The sequence below is a fragment of the Gavia stellata genome, chromosome 9 (assembly GCF_030936135.1).
Source record: "Gavia stellata isolate bGavSte3 chromosome 9, bGavSte3.hap2, whole genome shotgun sequence".
NCBI classification, from domain to species: domain Eukaryota; kingdom Metazoa; phylum Chordata; class Aves; order Gaviiformes; family Gaviidae; genus Gavia; species Gavia stellata.
In genome coordinates this window covers 19014025-19032002 of record NC_082602.1, presented here as the reverse complement: position 1 = coordinate 19032002, position 17978 = coordinate 19014025, and the positions used below count along the sequence as shown (strand labels likewise).

General features: G+C 58.2%; 1 protein-coding gene across 1 annotated transcript in view; it reads left to right on the top strand.

The window, feature by feature from the left end:
- Positions 1–388: 388 nt before the first annotated feature.
- Positions 389–17978, top strand: part of PSD (pleckstrin and Sec7 domain containing) — a 36724-nt gene continuing 19134 nt past the window's right edge. The window contains exons 1-4 of the mRNA XM_059821418.1: positions 389–1165; positions 1246–1348; positions 1848–2316; positions 8815–9258. Coding sequence (XP_059677401.1) covers positions 389–1165; positions 1246–1348; positions 1848–2316; positions 8815–9258 — 1793 coding nt within the window. The remainder of the gene's footprint in view (positions 1166–1245; positions 1349–1847; positions 2317–8814; positions 9259–17978) is intronic.

The window sequence follows — 17978 nt, the reverse complement described above, 5'->3', positions numbered from 1 at the left end:
CCGGGAAGAAAGCAAACACCCCGGGGTGCCTGGAGATGGAGCAAAGGCCTGCCAGCATCCCCGCGGTGGTGCTGCTGTCATGCCCACAAGGAACCTGGCCAGCGGCTTGCAGCAGGAGGGGATTTGAAGGGGGCTGTCTCACCTGGAGCATCACTCCCTCCTGCCGCGAGGGCAGGGCACCTTTCGCCTGTCCTCCCCGTGGCGCCGGGCTCCTGCTTGTGTCCTCCCTCCCCTAACCAGCTCTCCTCGCCCTTGTTTCAGGGCTGCCTGAGGATGCGCTGCCCCTGGGCCCGGCCATCATCTCAAGGGTGCCGGGAACCCGCCTCACCGCCCCTGTGCCGCCCCGCCGGGCTCCGGACCTGACGCCTCCGTGCCCTCCTCCGGCGGGATGGCCCGGGCGGGGGGACCCGTCCGCTTCCAGCCCGAGGAGGGCTGCGCCGCCTCGCCCCTGCCGTTCGCCCGCGGCGTGGACCGGAGGCCCTGGCTGGCGGGGGGGAGCCCCGAGGCCGGGAGGCGCAGCCCCCCGCGCTGCCTCACCCCCAACCTCAACGCTGGCCGCCTCCACCTCCTGCGCAAGGGCCTGGCCCCCGACGCCCGCCGCTGCCCCCTCGGCCTCTACAACAGCACCGGCTCCTTGTCCCGCAGGCCGGCGGAGCCGGCTGCCTTCGGCAACGGGAGCTGCCCGGGCGCGGGGCGCCTGACGGCCCCCTGCACCCCGCGGCGGGGCCGGCCCGGCCCGGCGCTCTCCTCCCCGGGCAGCCGCAGCCCGCTGGTGGCGGCGGCCCCGGAGGGACGCAGCTCTGTCGTCACCTTCCGCTTCATCGAGAAGGCCAGCGTGCGGACCCTGGCCGGCCCCCCGCCCGCCCAGCCCCGCCGGGACAACGGCCCCCGCAGCCTCAGCCGCAGCCTGGAGCTTGGCGGGGACGCGGCGTCCCCCCGGCCCCCGCCCCTGCCCCAGGAGCGGCTCCTGCGCGCCCTGAAGCTGGAGGCCTCCGCATCCGACCCGCTCCTGGCCGGGGGCAGGACCCCGGGGGGGGCGCGTCCCTGCGGGAAGCAGCCCTGTGCCCTCGACGCTGACGGCCTCTGCCGCTCCCTCGCCAACGGGCTGCCCGAGGACTGCCCCGCGCTCGCCAGGAGCCCCCTGAAGCCGGAGCCCCGACCCCAGGTAGGTGCCTGCGTGCCCCGCGCCGGGCACGGGCCCTGCCCCGGGGTCCGCCACCCGCTCACTGCTCTCCCTTCCGACAGGGCAGTGCCTGGCCATACCCCCGGCAGAGCTCAGCCCACGCCCAGCGCATCGCCAGGGCCAAGTGGGAATTCTTCTATGGCTCCTCGGATGCCCCAAAGACAGGTAAGAAGTTGGGGGGGGGGGATGCTGTCGGCCAGACCAAGCTCCCCTTTGCAAGTCTGAATGTCTGCCAGGACTTTCTGGGGTTGCCCATCCCTCGGGACTTGTCAGTGCCTACCGGGCAGCTGAGATTCCCCCAAGATTGGCCAGTTCACGTCTTCCTGGGGCCAGATCCTGCATGCACCAACCTCCCTGCAGAGTCCCCTGGGGCTGTGCAAAGCATCGTGCAGAGGGGGTGACGCACAGCCCTGACCCCAGCCCCCGGCTGCCTCTGCAGAAGGGCCTTGAGGTTTAGATGGGGGCTCAGGGCTGGCTGCGGGTGCACTGGCAATGACAGCACCCTGTCTCTGCCCCTCCCCACCCTTTTTCCTTTTGGCTCACCCTCTCCGTTCCCCAGTGCCCATCACACCCGCAACCCTGCTCTCGGTGCGCATGTGATACCGCAGGAGCGGCTCCCTGGCATATCTCCCCACGACTCTGAGTGCTCAGGGCTCCCTTGCAGGCTCCTCCGCCCCTGACTCCGCTCCCCTGGCTGAGCCCCCGCAGAAGCCCGTTTGCCTGCTGTCCACCGAGCCGCCGAGGTCGGTGCCCGACCACAGCCTGAGCCACGTGGAGGTGGAGATAGAGATGTCTCCTCCAGGCAGCCAGAAGCCTGGTTCCTGTGAGACTGGGATTATAAGGAGGACAGTGAAGTACTCCGAGACAGACCTGGACACCGTGCCGCTGAGGTGCTATCGCGAAACCAACATCGACGATATCCTGGCTGAGAAGGAGGAGGTGGATTCAGCAATTGAGAGCCAGAAGGACAGCGAGAGCAACCCAAGCTTTGGGGACACCCTGGGCAGGAGAAACAGCATGGCAGAGGAGCCCCCCGCCCCGGGCACCAGCTGCCTGAAGGATGGGCTGCAGGACAGGGACGCAGATGAGGACAATGAGGTGTTTGAGGCGACGAGGAAGGAAAACAGGGAAAGGTGAGGCTCCATGTGTGAGGGCAAAAAGCTCCTCTCGTCCTCCTTATTATCCCCTGCATGGCAAAATGGGCTCTGCCAAAAGAGTGTCTGAGCCAAAAATCCCAGTAGCTTCATCTGAGCTGTGCGTGGGGGTCAGATGGGGTCCTGGATCCCCAGGCTGGGATAGGACTGGGGCTGGGGCTTGGAGGGGACCCTCACCGCCCCATGGGATGTGTGGGGCAGCGCTGGTGATCCAGCCCTGGGTGCTGTGCCGTGGGCCCACTCCCCTGGGGTGAGCCCTGCAGCTCAGGTCGCCCGGCTGAGCCGAGGCTTCCCAGCGCAAGTCCTGCCAGGTTAATTACATCCTGCCCTGTGCTGCCGGGCATTGGGGTGACAGCATCAGGGCACCTGAGCCCAGACCGTGTCCTGGAGCTGCTGTGTGCTGGCAGGCACTGCCAGGCTGCCCTCCCCTCCACAGACAGCTGTGCTTCGGCGGCAGGAGCAATCCCTTTTGCTCAATAGGTATTTGCCATGTTTGGGAAAGAGTGGGAGATCCCTTGGGCTGGAAAACACCTTTTCACGCTGTTGTCTTTTGCGTCATTTTTTGCGTAAGTGGCAAAATACTCTGTACTGGGAGGCTGGTGGAGTGGGTGACACCAAGATTATCATTCAGTTGCCCACCCGTGGGCAGTTAACGCTGTCTGAGCTGCCGTCTGCCCTGTGCAGTGCACTGGCAATTCAGACCTATGAGAGATGGTGTTTTGGCCTGGTGGCACAAGACTCTGCCATGGAATGTCCTCTGGAGTGGTGGTGTGACCATGAGGAGTGACGGGCATCATCTGCCTGCCCCAAGAGGCATCAGGAGGGGAAGGAGCTCCGGAGCACTGTGCGGGACAGCCGTCTGGAGGGGAAAGGCCCTGGCAGGGAGCAGCAGATGACGTGTGTATCGGTGAAGAGTCTTGGGTGAGACGAGGGGGCTCAGCATCATCAGCAAGTGCTCCGCAGGAGTGGGGAGAGGTCTCGCCTGGGAAGCACAAAGCCAAGGCGATGCCTGGGATGCCGTGTGGCAGCATGCAGTCACCTAGCTGTGCAAAAGGCAGGCGGGGAGCATTTAGGTGGACAAAAAAGGAAAAGGGAGGGTTTGAAGTCGGTGGTGGAAAAAGATAATGAAAATATAACCCCCAGTGGTGCCTCTGCGCTTGGAAGGAGAAGCACAAAGGTGCTGGGCTGATGGGGAGGGAAGGTATCCATCCCGAGGGGAGCTGGGCTCCTGGCAGTTTGTCCAGCCCTTGCATCTCTAGTGGAGGGGATGGATACATCCCTCCCCGCTGCCCGCCCCGTCCTCAAAAACTTTGGGTTCTAGAGAAAAGCTGAAAATAAGCCATTTTTAATATATTTTTTTCCAAATGAATAGTGATGGAAGTTTTGAGTAAGGTGTAAAGTTACTATCACTGCAAGAAAGTTCTTCAAGTTACTGTAACAGTTATCTTGCATAGTGATATTTTATTTCCAAATATGTACTAGGCCACTACAAGTCTTACGAGCTGTAAGCCTAGACCTGGTTTTTGCCCTCTGAGGCACCTTACTGGGGCCCCCCAGACAGCACTGGAAAACTTGTATGTGTCCTTAAATGCATTGTTGCCCCTAAAGAGGGTGCTCCCAGTATAATTACTGATGTGTATATAGGGGCATCATGTTCATTTTACATGGCTTCTTTGTAGACCAGTGGCTCTTTTGATTTGCAGCCCCCTGAATATTCCCCAGGTAGATGCAGACCTGTGGGCAGTGTCTTGAAAATCAGCTGTGAGCTTGTTTAGTTTGTGCATCGCAGCTCTGAGTTTTTGCTTACGCACTGTTTCTGAGCTCTGCAGCTGCAGTCCTTCTCCCTGTTTACCAGTCACCAGTATTGATGTTTTCTACTTCAAGCTTTCTGCTTTGCTTGCCCACAGGAGGGATGATGCTGGGGTGATTAAGAAGCCCCCCAGGCTCCCTGGAGCTGGCACCATTCTGCTGCTGCAGGAGCTGCTGTACCCCAGGCCTGTCCCGGTAGCTGGGAAGGACCAGCCCTACAAAATTCCTGAAGCACCTTTGGGTGCTGATTTGAAGCATTTAGACATGTAAATCCCTTTGAAAACCTAGTCTTAAAGGTTTAGCATCCACTGCGAGGGGGATTTTGGCTTGGTACTATCTTGTTGTCCTTCATATTCTGTGCAAAGGGCATCTTCTTCGGTGATTTACCCTCCCAAAATAAGAGAACGTGCTAACAGCTGGCTGGACATTGGGCTAAAAAAACCCAAGACCAAATCAAATGAGACAGGGAAAGCAACGGAAGAAATGGTGTCTTCTTCCAGCAAATCCGCTCCTTGAATATATTTAGAGTCACATCTACCAACTCTAATGACTAGTCTAAGCCTTTACTGTCTTTATTCCCATTAGTCCCAGAGAGCTGAGACCTGTCAGTGAGAACAGACTCAATTCCCTTCCTCCCCGAGCATTGGCAGATGTGCTGGCTAAGCTGGAGGCAGGGCCCGGCTTGGCCCGCAGCGTTGGTGCCTTGGGCTGATAAGGGAGACGAGGCTTTGCTGGGGTGTGCCCTGCTCCCCTGAGAGTGCAGAGGGCTGGCGGGAGATAGAAATGCCTTTTCTCCCTGCAAGCAGAGCAGCCTCGCCTGGGAAAGCCCTTGGATCTGCTACCTGGGGAGCCTTTCGAGAGCCTTTGTGCTCACTGTTTGGCGGAGAGAGAAATAGCTGCAGGGCAAGTCTTGTTGGGGATTAAAAAATGGTTACGGCCCTGATTTCATCAAACGCTTAAGCATAGGCTTACCTTACCTTAGTAGCCACAAGCCTGTGATGTGTTGTGCTGAGACTGAACCTCTGTCCCAGAGCCCAACGTGGCCACAGAGCTGCAGCTCGGGGTGATGCTCCCACGTCCCGCAGGCTCCCGCTGGTAGGGCTGGAGAGGGGATGCTTGGGGTGACGCCGGCAGGTGCCTGCAGCTGGTGGAGGAGGACTGGGGGCAGCGTGTCGGCGTGGATGTGGCAGGGGAGTGTGGGCAGCCGGCGGGGGATTGCAGTGCCCATGGTCAGCACCTGCGGCTGAGCATGGCTTGGACTTGGACACTGAGCCTTAAAAGCTGGCAGCTGCCAAGCTGGAGGAGATGTGCAAAGGATCCTGGGGGAGTGCAACCACTGGGGCTGGTCTGCACAAAAGCTTTGTTCAGAGAGGAATAAAGCGAGGGGCTGCTGGGTGGTGCTGTACGGTCTCACTTTCTTTGGGCTGAGCTGGGATCCCCCACAGTGCCCGCTGTGCCCATGCAGGCAGGAGGAGTGGGGTATGGCTGGGGCAGTCAGGGGTCTGGAGGGTCACAGGAGCATTTGGCAGAGAGAGAACACCGCTGAGGGCCTGAGGAGAGAGATTTTCCCCTCTTCTCCCCTCCACCGGGGATGGCACGGCTCTGCAGCACCAGGTGGGGAGGACGGGGCGAGCCCCTTCCCCTCCATCAGCTGTCAGACGCAACTGCTGAAGTCCAGTTGCTCAGGCCCCCGCGGTCCCTGCAGGTAGACCTTTGTCTGAAGTACTGCTGGCTTTGGTGCTGATGTGTAATGCAGCTCGGCCATCGGCTCCCAGGATCTGCTTCCTCTCGGTACTCACCTGACCCTCTTCCAAGGAAGGCTCACCACCTCTCCTGCCCCAGCTCAAGACTGGAAACCTATTTGTATTCCCACTGCCCATCACCCTTGCGCAGATGCTCGATTACAGCCTCTGCGTCTCCTCCCCTCCTCTGCTCCTCCCAGCTGCATTTGTCTGGCTTGGTGACGGTGTGGTGACCCTTCCCGGGGGGGCCAGAGCGGGGTGCAGAGAGAGCGGCAGCCAGGGACGACTGGGCAGCGCAGCGGGGGCTGATGGAGTGTTTAGGTTTGAGCAAGAGAGGTGTGTGCAGGCAGCATTGTGCCCATGCTGCTGCGAGTAGATCCTTCTGGAGCTGAACGGCTTTGTGCTTGGTATTTCGGGGCGGAGAGATTGCTTCCAGAGCTCGGATGGTGTGGACAAAACCAGCTGTGATTTTTCTGTGGCTTGGTGGCAATATACTTGATCACAAGAGTGAGCCCAGCTCCCTCTCCTGGGAACAAGGTCCCTTCCGTCTGCTGGTGTTGTCATCCCCGGCACAGCCCATCGCCCTCCTTATGGATTTGAGGCGCAAGATGAAGTCAGCGGTGTTAGCTCGGTTTGGTAGCACACAGCTGGGTGGTAAGGACAGTGAATGCACATTCGCATCTGTAAAGCTCATCTGCAGGTGTTAAAGAGGTCTCTTCTGCCTTGTCCTTGCTGGAAAGCCACCCCAGAAGTGGCTGCTCCTGGGGCTCCTGCGGGAATGGTAAGAGCATCGAGCGGTGCTGCACAGCCAGGGGAATGCTGGTGGATGGGTGAGAGCAGCCTCCATCCTGCCTTGCTTAGCTGCGTCTGGCTTAGCTGCTCTCCCCTTGAAGCTGGCCAGCACTCTGGGGGAGTCAAGCTGCCAGCTCTTGGCCTGCTGAAGTAATCAGGGTGAGATTTTTGAGCAGTATGTGAAGGCTAATGAATGAAAATAATTTGGTGCTTGTAACAGCAATGCATCTTCTGAGCCCTCTGTACAAAGCTGTTTGTTCATAACAAACGTTATGACAAGCTGGAGCAGATCCTCTCCTTTAATCAGAGGAGAGAGTGGCATAACAAGTGCTTTTCTGCCGCTTTAATAAAATGATAGAGGCTTATGAGTAGAGTAGGCTTTTAGGGCTGTGTTTATGCTTGTACAGCTGCAGCATTGATGTTCCCTGGCTTGGAAACGTCCCTGTTGTCACATGCTCAGATGGATGGTGTCACGTTAAGAGTACGAGTCTGACAGGTGGCTGAGGGAAAACCTCCCGTTGAGTCACAGGGTTCAGGACGGACCCCCTTGCTTTCTAAACTCCTCCTCAGAGGGGAGCTTAGGTGCGGCTGGATCCGGCCGTAGTCCCAGACTTGGTCAATGGTTCATGTCTAAAGGATTATGTGTGTAGCCACTTATCAGAGTCAACGTTTGCCTGTCAGAGCCCTCTCAAGGACTTTCACTAAAACAGTTTCACAAAGTTGACAAGATAGATTATTTATTAAGGCAACAGATATAACAAGTTTGGAATTGCCGTTGATAAATACTGCAAAAGTCGAGCTCAAGTTAGTAATTCAGTGCTTTTGTTAGTAATATTTTCCCGGGTAACATCTGACGCAGTCGGAGGCGCAATTCTTACCAAAGAGGCATCCCTGCTTGGGGAGGAGAGAGGTCCAGGCCGTCAACCCATCTGGTAGTTGAAGTTCTCATCCTCGAAATGGAGGATTCTAAATGCCAGATTTATGCTCTTGGCGAGGTGGGACTGAGTCAATTATTGTGTGCCGATTGGCTCTTAATAAGGCTTGTTGTGTTGTCGATCAAGAAGGGTGGGGGGAGAAAGGCATTCTGGTTTCACTGAAGCAGCATCAGGCTATGAGGCCTCCACCTCACCCCAGGTGTCACTCAGTTGATATAGGGTCTTTGTTCGGGAGTTGGACTGCAATCCATTACATCTGTGCAAGATAAGTTGTTCAATTCCTGCTTGTGCCCGAGGCTGGTCCTTGCCAGTGCCTATCGGTGCAAGATAAGCATGACGCTTGACTTGTCTCAAGTCAGATTCTCTTACTTTTTAGCTAACAAGCCTGGTTTCCCACAGATGGGCAGGCTGCACTTCACCTCATTTACAGGACAAAACACTCAGGGCTTCAGGGTTTAGAAACTCCGGTGTTGGGCTGAACCCAGACTTGTGTTGGAGACAAGCGGGGCTGATCCCTGACAAGATGATGAGCCAGGACCAAGCCTGGCCTCTAGGACACGGGCCAGTTCTGGTCCCTGAGCCCAGAGCTGGCTGTGAGGCTCCCTCCGTACTGCCTGGGGAAACCTGGGAGTTAGCATCGCCTTGTGCTGGGTCCCAGACGTCTCCTGGGACCTGCCAGCAGACCTTGCAGGTGGGAGTTGGTCATGCTCTGAGTGCGGTACTCAGCAACCACGGTGCTGTGTTCATGGAGGAAAGTGTCACGCTGTCCTGAGCAGCTTCAGGAGAGGCCTTCTGGGTGCTGGGAGCTCTGAAGGCTTGTGGAAAATTCAGCCACTTCCAGATTTGGAAATGGAGCTGAACCACATCCTGCTTCTGGTGCTTGAGCCCTTTATTGGATCTAAGCTCAAGTCGAGTGACTGGGAGCAGTAGCCATCTCATAAGCTTCTTATGAGGATGAGCCACTAAAGGAACAAAAGTCTGTGGCGCATTAAAGGAGAAGCATATGTCTGGAGGGAGGCCAGCCCAGTCCCTCTTCCCATGATGTCTTGAACAGGCGAGGCATTTCCTTGGAGGTCTGCAGATGTTCAGAGGAGATTTCTGCCCTCCCCAGTTTCCTTCTGGAGCAGCTCGTGGGCTTTTGTTTCAGGGCTTTGATCCCTTGCTCCTCAGTGACCAGTTCTCACTTTCTTTCCCTCTAGGATCATGGACCGAGACACACAGGGTATGCTCAAGTCTCCAGTGCCCTTCCTCCTAGGGCACAGCCTCTCCAAGGATGGTATGGACTCTTTCAGCAAGCATTTTGAGAGCATCATGGAGTCCCATCGAGCCAAAGGCACGTCTTACACCAGCCTGGACTCCATTGACATCCTCTCCTCCCCAGCCCACACCCACGGGACCGTTTTCACTTTCGACCTCCCAACCCTCACCCCAGAAATACAGGGACAGATCCAAGACAGCGCCAAGCTGATTGAGGAGAACTTTGCTCCTCTGGCTCACTTGGAGCAGGACTCTGGGACCAGTTCAGCCACAGATGGCCCCTGGACGGCGAGGGAGGAGGAGCGGGGGAGACAAAGGAAGGGTGCTCAGCACAGCCCTTGCTGCTCAGAGGACAGCTTTGGTACTCCCTTGGCCTCCAACATGAGGTGAGTGACCAAAGTTGCTTGCTGTCCAGCTGGGCCACCAAGGCTCGGTGTGGAGTCTAACCCTGTGTGGCATGTTTTGCAGCCAGAGCCTAACCTGTGTTGCTGGGGAAGAGGGGAAAGGTCAGGACTGGGTGTGCTGGATTTTCTGTGAAGTGGCCGATCAGGCCAGTGATCACCATGGTGTTGTGGTAGACATGTCAGTGGGAGTGCATCTCCTTTTTCATCTTTGCCAGCTTTGTTGGTGCTGGAAGGCTGTGAGGTTTCCTCCAGCCTAGCAAGCAGGGAGTCCCAGGACTTCAATCTCAAGGCAGGACAGTCCAGCATCCGTGGTGGCTGTGCGGAGGCGCCAGTCAGAAGTCGAGTACCAGTAGAAATTCAACAGCCTTTCCCTCCTGGAGGCCAAGACTTCCAGATACTGCCGTATCTCTCACCATCCAAATAGCAGCCTCCTGTTTCTTGAGGGCGAGAGTCCCATGGTCTTGTACCTATTGTCCTGGCCTCTTGAACCTCCTCAGCCTCGTGTATGTTGGGAGATGGAGGGCAGAGATGAGCACAGCCCACCAGAGGCTCTCTGTACATTGCTCCGAGCCTGCCTGCACCCGGGCTGGGGATGGCTGCTCCATGCCTGGGGAGATCTCTGGAGGAGTGGGCTGGAGCAGCTCAGCCCCACCACTTCCAGCCTGTCCCTGTGTGAGACCATGCGCAGGCTGAGACACTACCTTCCTGCACTCCTCCCCCTTCCAGCAAGGTCTTGGGCTGAAGCACTTGTTCTGTGGCAGGTTGGCAGGCCATGTCTTTTCCCTTTTGCAGGGTATGCTCATCCATGGTCAGGTCCAGTCTGGATGTCAGGTCTGGTCCAGTGGTTCAGCTGCAGAGCTGGCGGCTCTCGGAGAACTCGGTGTCTCAGTCATGCCATCACTGACCTTCCTGTTTGCATTGCCTCCCTGCAAGGTCTCTCTGCCCAGTGACCTTCTGTGCAATGCCAGAGCCTCCTGAATCCCTCATCCGCTTTCTAGGCTTTGGTCTTTTCCACACCAAACTTTTTTCGGTTTGGTCTTTTCCAGACCAAACCTATGTCATGTCTCGTCGCAACCTGCACCATCCTCCTAGGCTCCGCTTGGGGTGGCCAGGGGGGAATCTGAGCTCTGTGTCCTCTTTGGTGTCTGCAGTCAAGAGAGGAGAGCGGGGTATCGCGTCTGCTCTGGAGTCCCTGGATCACTTCAAGGGCATTTTGGGGCAGAGAGGTGCCAGGTTAGGCCTTTCCTTTCTTTGCGACACTGAAGCCAGGAACATGGTGGCACAGACGCCAGGCAAGGTTTGTGCAGTAAGACTGGTGATGTCCGAGAGGCACGAGGCAGTGAAAGGCAGCAGTACCCAGCCACAGTCAGTGCTCTCTGCAGGAAGAATTGGCTTCCTATTCCTCTGCCAAGGCAAGGGACCGAAACAGAGCACCCTGGAGAAACCGAGAGGACAGTGTCTGACTTACCGTCCGTAGGGTGCCATCACGGCACAGCAACACCGCTGCAGGGGCGTGGGGAGCTGTGAGGGTGCAGAGACACAGCTGGCAGCAGGAGCAGCAATAAGGTGGCTTAACAGAGGTTTTTCCTCACCGGTTTATAGTCAGTGGAGCGCAGAGCGTGCCAGCAGTGCCGAAGACGTTGCGGCGCTGTCCTCCCCTTCTAGCTCAGGTTTCAGAGCAGCACTGGGCTGCAGCACAGGCCATGGAGGGGTGTTGTGTACCCCTCCAAACTGCCCTGGATCTTTGCTGAGCCCACCTTTGCTGAGCCTCTTGTCTTTTCTTCTCCTCTTCCAGCCCTCACAAGCGGGAATACCTCTGCTTTGGTGGCAGGGGAGTGCAAGGGAAACCCAGCTGCAGCCCTCACTGCACTCCCTGGCCTCAGGACCCCGAGGCTTGGGCTTTCCATAGCACCATAAGCACCGACCTCGCCTTCTGTTACACTCGCGCAGAGAGTCCCAAGCAACTATTTTCCCCATTTAGAAACAATTCCCTTTGTTATTGGTAGGTTGCTGCACAGCTCTTCTCTTAGTCCCGTTCAGGCCCTGTTTCTTGCCCATCTCCTGGGGTGCAGGTGATGTTCAGACCCGCCATGCTGCCCTGCAGCAGGTGAGTAGGTTCCCTGGCTCCCACAGCAGCCTGAAGCGGAGGCTGCAGGAAAGAGGTGAGAAATGAGGTGTGGGGGAGCAGGGCCCTGCCGCAGGCCCCCGGCAGGCAGCAGCCCAGCTCTCTGCTCCCTGGCATGGAGCGAGCCTCCCCTTGCAGCCCCTGTGAGCGATGGCAGACAGGGAGGCAGGTGTGGTTGGGATCTGGTGTCTTGTGCAGTGGAGTGGAGATTGGGACTGGCAGCATGAGCTAGACTGGGAAGCAGGGAAGGCATGGGGTACCAGGGTCTGAGACAGCCCATCATCTGCAGGGTCAGTCCTCAGGCAGCAGGGCTTTCTGGCAAGGGATAGATGCAAGAAGTTTCCTCTTTCCCCATCTAAAGTTGGTGCTACCAGCTTTCTAGACTGGGTGGAGCTGACCATGAAGCTGAAGCTTCCTAAGTAGTTTGAAGAAGTGTCTGGGCTGGCTGCTCAAAGGTTCCCATGAGCTGGAGTCAGCAGCCCCTGGTGCCTGGCAGGGCTGATCTGCTCTAGCAGGGAGTATCCTTGCTACGCTCCCATTAAGGGGTCTTTATTGGAAATTGCTGGGTAAAGGAGCTCAGGAACCTCTGCAACACCACTGGTGCCAGAAGGGCCAGAGCAGGGGATTTGCCACCACCTATGGTCACAAGCAGTACAGACCGACTGCCACCAGCTCAGGTGGACTGGGGACCTCGGGCAGGGGGGCTCTGTGCTGGAGGCTGTGCTTTACTCTGTCTGTCAGCCTCAGGATTGGCAGAGGTGACCTCGGGCTGCAGGGCTTTGGTGTGAGGGGTGACTGGTGACGAGCACCAGCGGGTCTAGACCTGTGTGTGCTGCCCTACGGCCATCCCTGTTGTGCCCCCGAAACCTTTGATGTTACTCGTTGCAACGGTTGGGTCTGGATGGCCCTGCAGCCTGTGACTTTCCATCTCTCTCCGTGGCAGAGGCAGCCAAGCCAGTGATGCCCCCTGCATTGCTGGGGAGAGGCGGTGACCCATGCAGCTGGTGGCCTTGGTTCACGCAGCCTCACAGTTCATGCCAAGGCTCTGGTGTCCCTCAGCCTGTGATAGTCTGAGACCACGCTTTTATCTTGACCTTGACATGGGGAGTGTGCCTAAGTGCAGACCTGGCAAGGCTTCCCTGGGCGCTGGGATGTCTCCGCCTCCTCCGGTGGCCTTGGCTAAAAGGGAGGGAGCAGTGGCTGAACAGCAAGGGTCCCAGTGTGGGACCCCCCTCCCCACCCCTCCACAGCAAGACACCCCATGGTGGCACCACCAGTGTGTGAGTAGGTTATCGCTCCTTTTGGGCAGGAGGTGAGGGTGTGCAGGTCCCCTGCTGTTGCTGGGCAGAGGGCTGCAGTTAAAGCAGTCCGTCCCCGGGGCCGTGACGGTGACCCACAGAATACATGTGGGGGCAGAGTCCTCCAGGGCTGGCGGGGTCCCTCTGGGGCTGGCGGGGCTGGCTGGGGGCAGATGCAGTGCTGCAGGATGGTGGGGCAGAAGCTGGGGCAGCCCTGGGGACTGCAGGGAGGTTGCTCATGTGGTGGCAGCCAGACTTTTGCAACTGCAGATCCAAATCCTCGGGCCTTGCAGTGCTGCCGGGTGCGAGCGGGAGCCCCGAGCGCCGCCTCACCTGCCGCAATCCCATACACAGGCAGCCCGGGGCTGCCAGCCCCACAGGCAGGATGGGGAAAAATGGGCAAATTGCATCTCCCTGCGGATGCAAGCCCCCTGAAATCCAGCCGCCCAGCTTCCCTTGCCCGTCCCATTCCTCCGGAGCCAGTCTTGGCCCCAGACACAGCAGTGCTGGTCCCTGAGGAGTGCCGGCGGAGGGAGGGGATGTGACTTGCCCCCCATGCTACCCCCACGAGAGGCGAGTGAGGTAGGCTCTGCCGGGACCTGAATCGGGGGCATCGCCTGAGGTGGGACAGAAAGAAGGGCAGGCAGGAGAAGCAGCAGCAGAGAGGGTGACTGCGAACTGCCTGGTGAAAAGGGCCAGATACCACCGTGAGGGGCAGCACACCCGGAGCCTCGCTAGAGGGAGAGCTCGGCCCTGGAGCTGCGGCTTCGTGGGAGGACCGGGGGGCCCGCAGGGCTGGCGGCCGCCCCGGGCGGAGGATGCGCCGGGAGTCAAACCTTCTTCCCTGCCAGATCGCGGCTGCTGGCGTGTGCTGGAGCGCCCGGGCCCTGCCAATAAGCTCCGCTGTGTTTCTTTATAAGGTCCCTTTTGTTACTGCAGCAGTCGGTGAGCCGGTGCCCCCCCCCCTTCCCGAGGGCAGCGCAGGTCTGTCAGCTGGCCTGAGCTCCCAGTTGGCACTGGGCAAACTGGTGAGATGAGGCGCTGAGGGCTGCACCCAGTTTGGGTCCCTGTGGGGTGGATTCGGGGTGTGACGCGGGAGGGTGGGGGGAGAGGGCTGAGCAGAGGAAGGAGGGCAACGAGGAAAAGGCTGGAGATAGGGGAAGGGAGGGATGGTGTGGGATGGGAGCACCGAAAGGGGTCAAGGCTGGGGTGCAGGATGAAGAGGTCTCCCCACAAGCATTGGCATGGCAAGAAATGGGGTACAAGCCTGGGGGGGATTTTCCCCCAAGAATTTCCACGTTGAGCTGTGAAGGGTAGCAGGAGCTGGGGCACAGGATGGGGTGGCAATGCTGGGGGCTGGGACGGGTGCTCCATGGCATGGAGGATGGGGGCAGCAGGCAGGGTCCCCGGGCTGGCAGGGCTGCCCACAGAGGCACAGACAGCGGCACACCCCCGTGGGATGTAGCCCCTCGTGTCAGGCATTAATTCCAGCCCCCGGGTCTGACCCAGAGCTCCTAGGCTGGGCTTTGCCCAAGGGTCCAAGAGACCCACGTTTCCCTGCGCTGACCCCATGGCATCTGTGTCTGAAGGATAAGACAACCTTACACCCAGCGGGTGAGTAACTGGATTTTAAGGCTCTCAGCTGGCTCCAGAAACTGCTTGGTGGGATTGCAGAGTCAGCCTCTGTCTTCTGCAGGAGTGGTTGTGCCCCCCACAAGAGGGGCTGGTGGGATGGAGTGATGGAGGACAGGCAAGCATCTCCGGAGAGGGCTGGTGCTGCAGGGGAGGTTCTGGAAGTCTGCAGAGAAACAGGATTGAGGAGGGGCACAGCTGCCCAAAGTTTGGTCCTACCTGGATCTGGCAGCAGTAATGCTGGCGGGTGCTGCTGTGGCTGGGTGATTTGAGGACCAGGTTGGACTCCAGAGCTGCCAGAAAGCAGGACCAGCCCCGCCTGTGGTTGGAGGCTGGCCTGGCTGACCTTCAAGTGTCCTCCCAGCCCTAACTTCAATTCTGCGAGGAATGAACCAGCCCAGATCTTGGCTGTCATAAATCAAAGTCGCTCTGCTGAGACCGATGGAGGGAGCTGCTTTTATTTAGCTCAGCCAAAGATCCGGTCTGGTACATTCTTAGCAGCAATATTAGGCAGGCTGGGCTCGCTTGGTGGAGGCATTGGGCATCTAGCCATGCATGCAGGGCATCAGGAATTGAGGGCAGAGTGCTGCTGTGCCTCATATATGTGTCCCTCACAGACTCGGACCGGGCTCCCTGCCCTGCCCCTTAATGGTGCAGGATGCAAACCAGCCTCCCACAGGGAGCAAGTGGCACTTGGATTGTGTTTGGAGATTTTCAGTTTCCTACAGCAGGTGTCTCACCTGGAAATGTGTCAGGCAGGACCTGGACAACCCAGGTGCTCAGCTGAGCACCCCCAGCTGAAACCAATGGCCACCCGGCCCAGCCTGTCCCCAGGGATGTCTCTCCTTCCCTGCTCCTGGGGAGCAGGGCGTTGGTGCGGGAAGGGTCCCACCATGCAGATACATCCCTGCTGGCAGCCAGGAGCTGAAGATCAGCCCTCCAGGGCAGGCTTTGCTGAGCTAGTGCCTTATTGCTGCCTCACATCCAGGAGAGATTTGCTCCTGGTTGCTGACAGCCATGGAGAGAACATGGTGCCGGGTGAGCCCGGTTTGTGGTGGCAAGGTGGAGAAGACATCAGGGCTCCTGAGGTGACACGCTGCGTTGCAGCCAGGGAAGGTGCTACAGTCTCTCCTGCTGGGCCCTGGGCTGTCGGCCAGAGGAGGAATACTGGGGCAAGATGAGGATCTGGCTCCAGGAGAGGAGTGTTTGGCCCCAAGAAGGAACATTTGGGCCCTGGAGAAGTATCTGGCCCTGGAGAAGAAGGCGCTGAGCAGCACTATGGACCCGCAGCTGCTTCTGGGCTGGAGGCAGAACCTGGTCCTCGTGCTGAGCTGGGGTGGGAGGTGGTCAAGGAAGAGCCTTTGCCCCAGGGTGAACCCTGAGCTGGATCACATGCCTTCCTCACGGAGACCCCAAGAAGCACCTCACTGCTGCTGACACAGGTGCTGGGGACCCGGGCTTTCTAGCTAACACCTCTGAGGTGGCAGGGGAACCCGTGCTCCCGGCAGCATGGGGGGCAGCAGTGGCTATCCTAGGCGGGCAGCAGGGAGAGGGATGAGCTAGCGCTGGGTCCGCTCGGGGATGACTCATTTCAGGCACACTGTGAGGATATTCACACAATACCAAACTTGATCTTTATTCCTCGTGTGAGCCAGTTCTCGGGTTGAAAATGTATCTAATGTAAAAAATATTATCTCTGTGTTTCTTCAAGCCAAACTGAAATGTCACTTCAGAAAGTACACTAAAATCAACCATCCTGAGACATTAACTCATTGGCAAGAAAATTAGCATCACCTCAGTTGCCTCCGACATGGACACATCTCTTTGCTCTGTTCTCCATTTGCTTGAGGATTGGACTCTTGGTTTTCTCTCTTTAAGCTGCATGTTTGCCGAGCCAGCTGGGGCTTTGAGTGGTGACAGACGGGTGCCACGAATGGGGCCCTCCCAACCTATTGAGGCTGATGGTCCATATTTAACAGCATGAGAGTGGCGGCTTGAGCGTTGGAAGAAACCCCATTTCATTGCACAGCTTGGTAGTGCCTCATCCTGAGAGCAAGGTTATGCTTTGCTGATGTAAAACCCCAAATCAGTATGGGGACTTGGTGAGGGATGGGATAGTAGATCTCACTGGTAGAGCTGCTTTGAGACCCAGGCTGTGATCCCTGCATGCCTGTTGCAAGAAGCAAGGCAAGAATTGCAGCCATGGGTTGGGAGCCTGCAGGGAGATACGGATGTTGAAGGACAAGAGAGGTTTTGTAAATGGCCCCATGCCTGGGTGCTTAGCACTAGGTAGGAAAGCTGAGGACCACAGATTGGGAAGAGAGGTCACGTGGGGAGACTCGGAGCTCTAGGTTTGTCCCTGGAGGCTCCAGCAACCGGCCATGTGGGGGAGGACAACCTCTCACGCAAGACAGGCAAGGTCCAGAAGGGTATTGGGAGTTTTTAGTGATGGTGGTTGAGAAGAATGAAAAGGTCTTCAGAGGGTGACTGAGCTGCCACTTGCTCTGGAGGTGCAGTTGGAGCATGGGGACTGTTGGAAGGGTGGCTTTGAGTTTCGTAGCTCAGCCTGTGACTGGAAAAGCAGCCGTGGAGCTGCTGGGCTGGGAAGGGGACAGTGCCTGTGCCCCTGCGATAGCAGATAGAGCTTTATAAAAAAATACAGTTACCACAACCCAGTTGCTGGGATGGATTCATCTCCTCTGCTGCTGGGCAGCAAAGAGTCTGTGAGCCCTGTCCTTGGCTGAGGGCATGGTGGCTGCAGCCACACAAGGAGCCGAAGTGGGGCCAAGGAGTGTGCCCAGCACTGGCCCAGCAGCACCCAGCTGGGCACAGCTGGAGGGCAGCGGGCACCAGGGCCCACACCAGCAGCACCTTTGGATGTGGTCACCGTATTTTGGGAGGATGGGTTTTAGGCAGGTGGGAGGGATGCCCGCAGGACAGGGGGTGCTGGTGATGCGGATGGTGATGCTGGAAGCCCCCTGCCCAGCGCAGCTCCCCAGAGCAGGTGGACTCAGGGCTGCTGAGCTCCTAGTGACCTTGTGGCCACTCTTGTGGCTGCTCCCACCAGGGTGGTATGGGGTGATGGACAGGCTTCCTGGGGAGGGCTGGGTCCAATGGGCACAGATCTGCTCTGGGCCTTACCACAATCACCGCCCAGCAATGCCAAGCTCAGCAGTGGTCCGAGCCAAGTGCATTTCCCCAGGGACTCGCAGGGTGTCAGAGCCACTTTTGCCAGGGAGGTGTCTGGCCCACGGGTTTGAGTGCAGAGCAGCTTCCTCTGCCGCACGCTGGCTGGGGATGTCGGGATGCCGGAGGAAAGCGCCCGAGAGCCCCCCAAGGTACAGGGCAGCCTGTCAGTGCTGCACAGGGCTCCCCTGGGATGGGCAGCGCTGAGCAGCAAGGAGGCTCGTCCTTCGTGGAAGAAGCAGAGCCTCAAGGAGATTGGCCTGGGTAATTGGCTCAGGAGAGCAGGCCTCTTAAAAGTCAATTAAAGACTTTTAAAAATAAATCAGACTGGAACATTGCAAGGGCTGCCAGAAAATTTGGGCGAGGTCAGAGTTGCTTAACGTTCGTTGTTGATTAGACTCAACCATTTTTTTGGTTGGGATAACTTCTGCGCCGCTGAGTCAGACTGCTTCGGGGGCTAA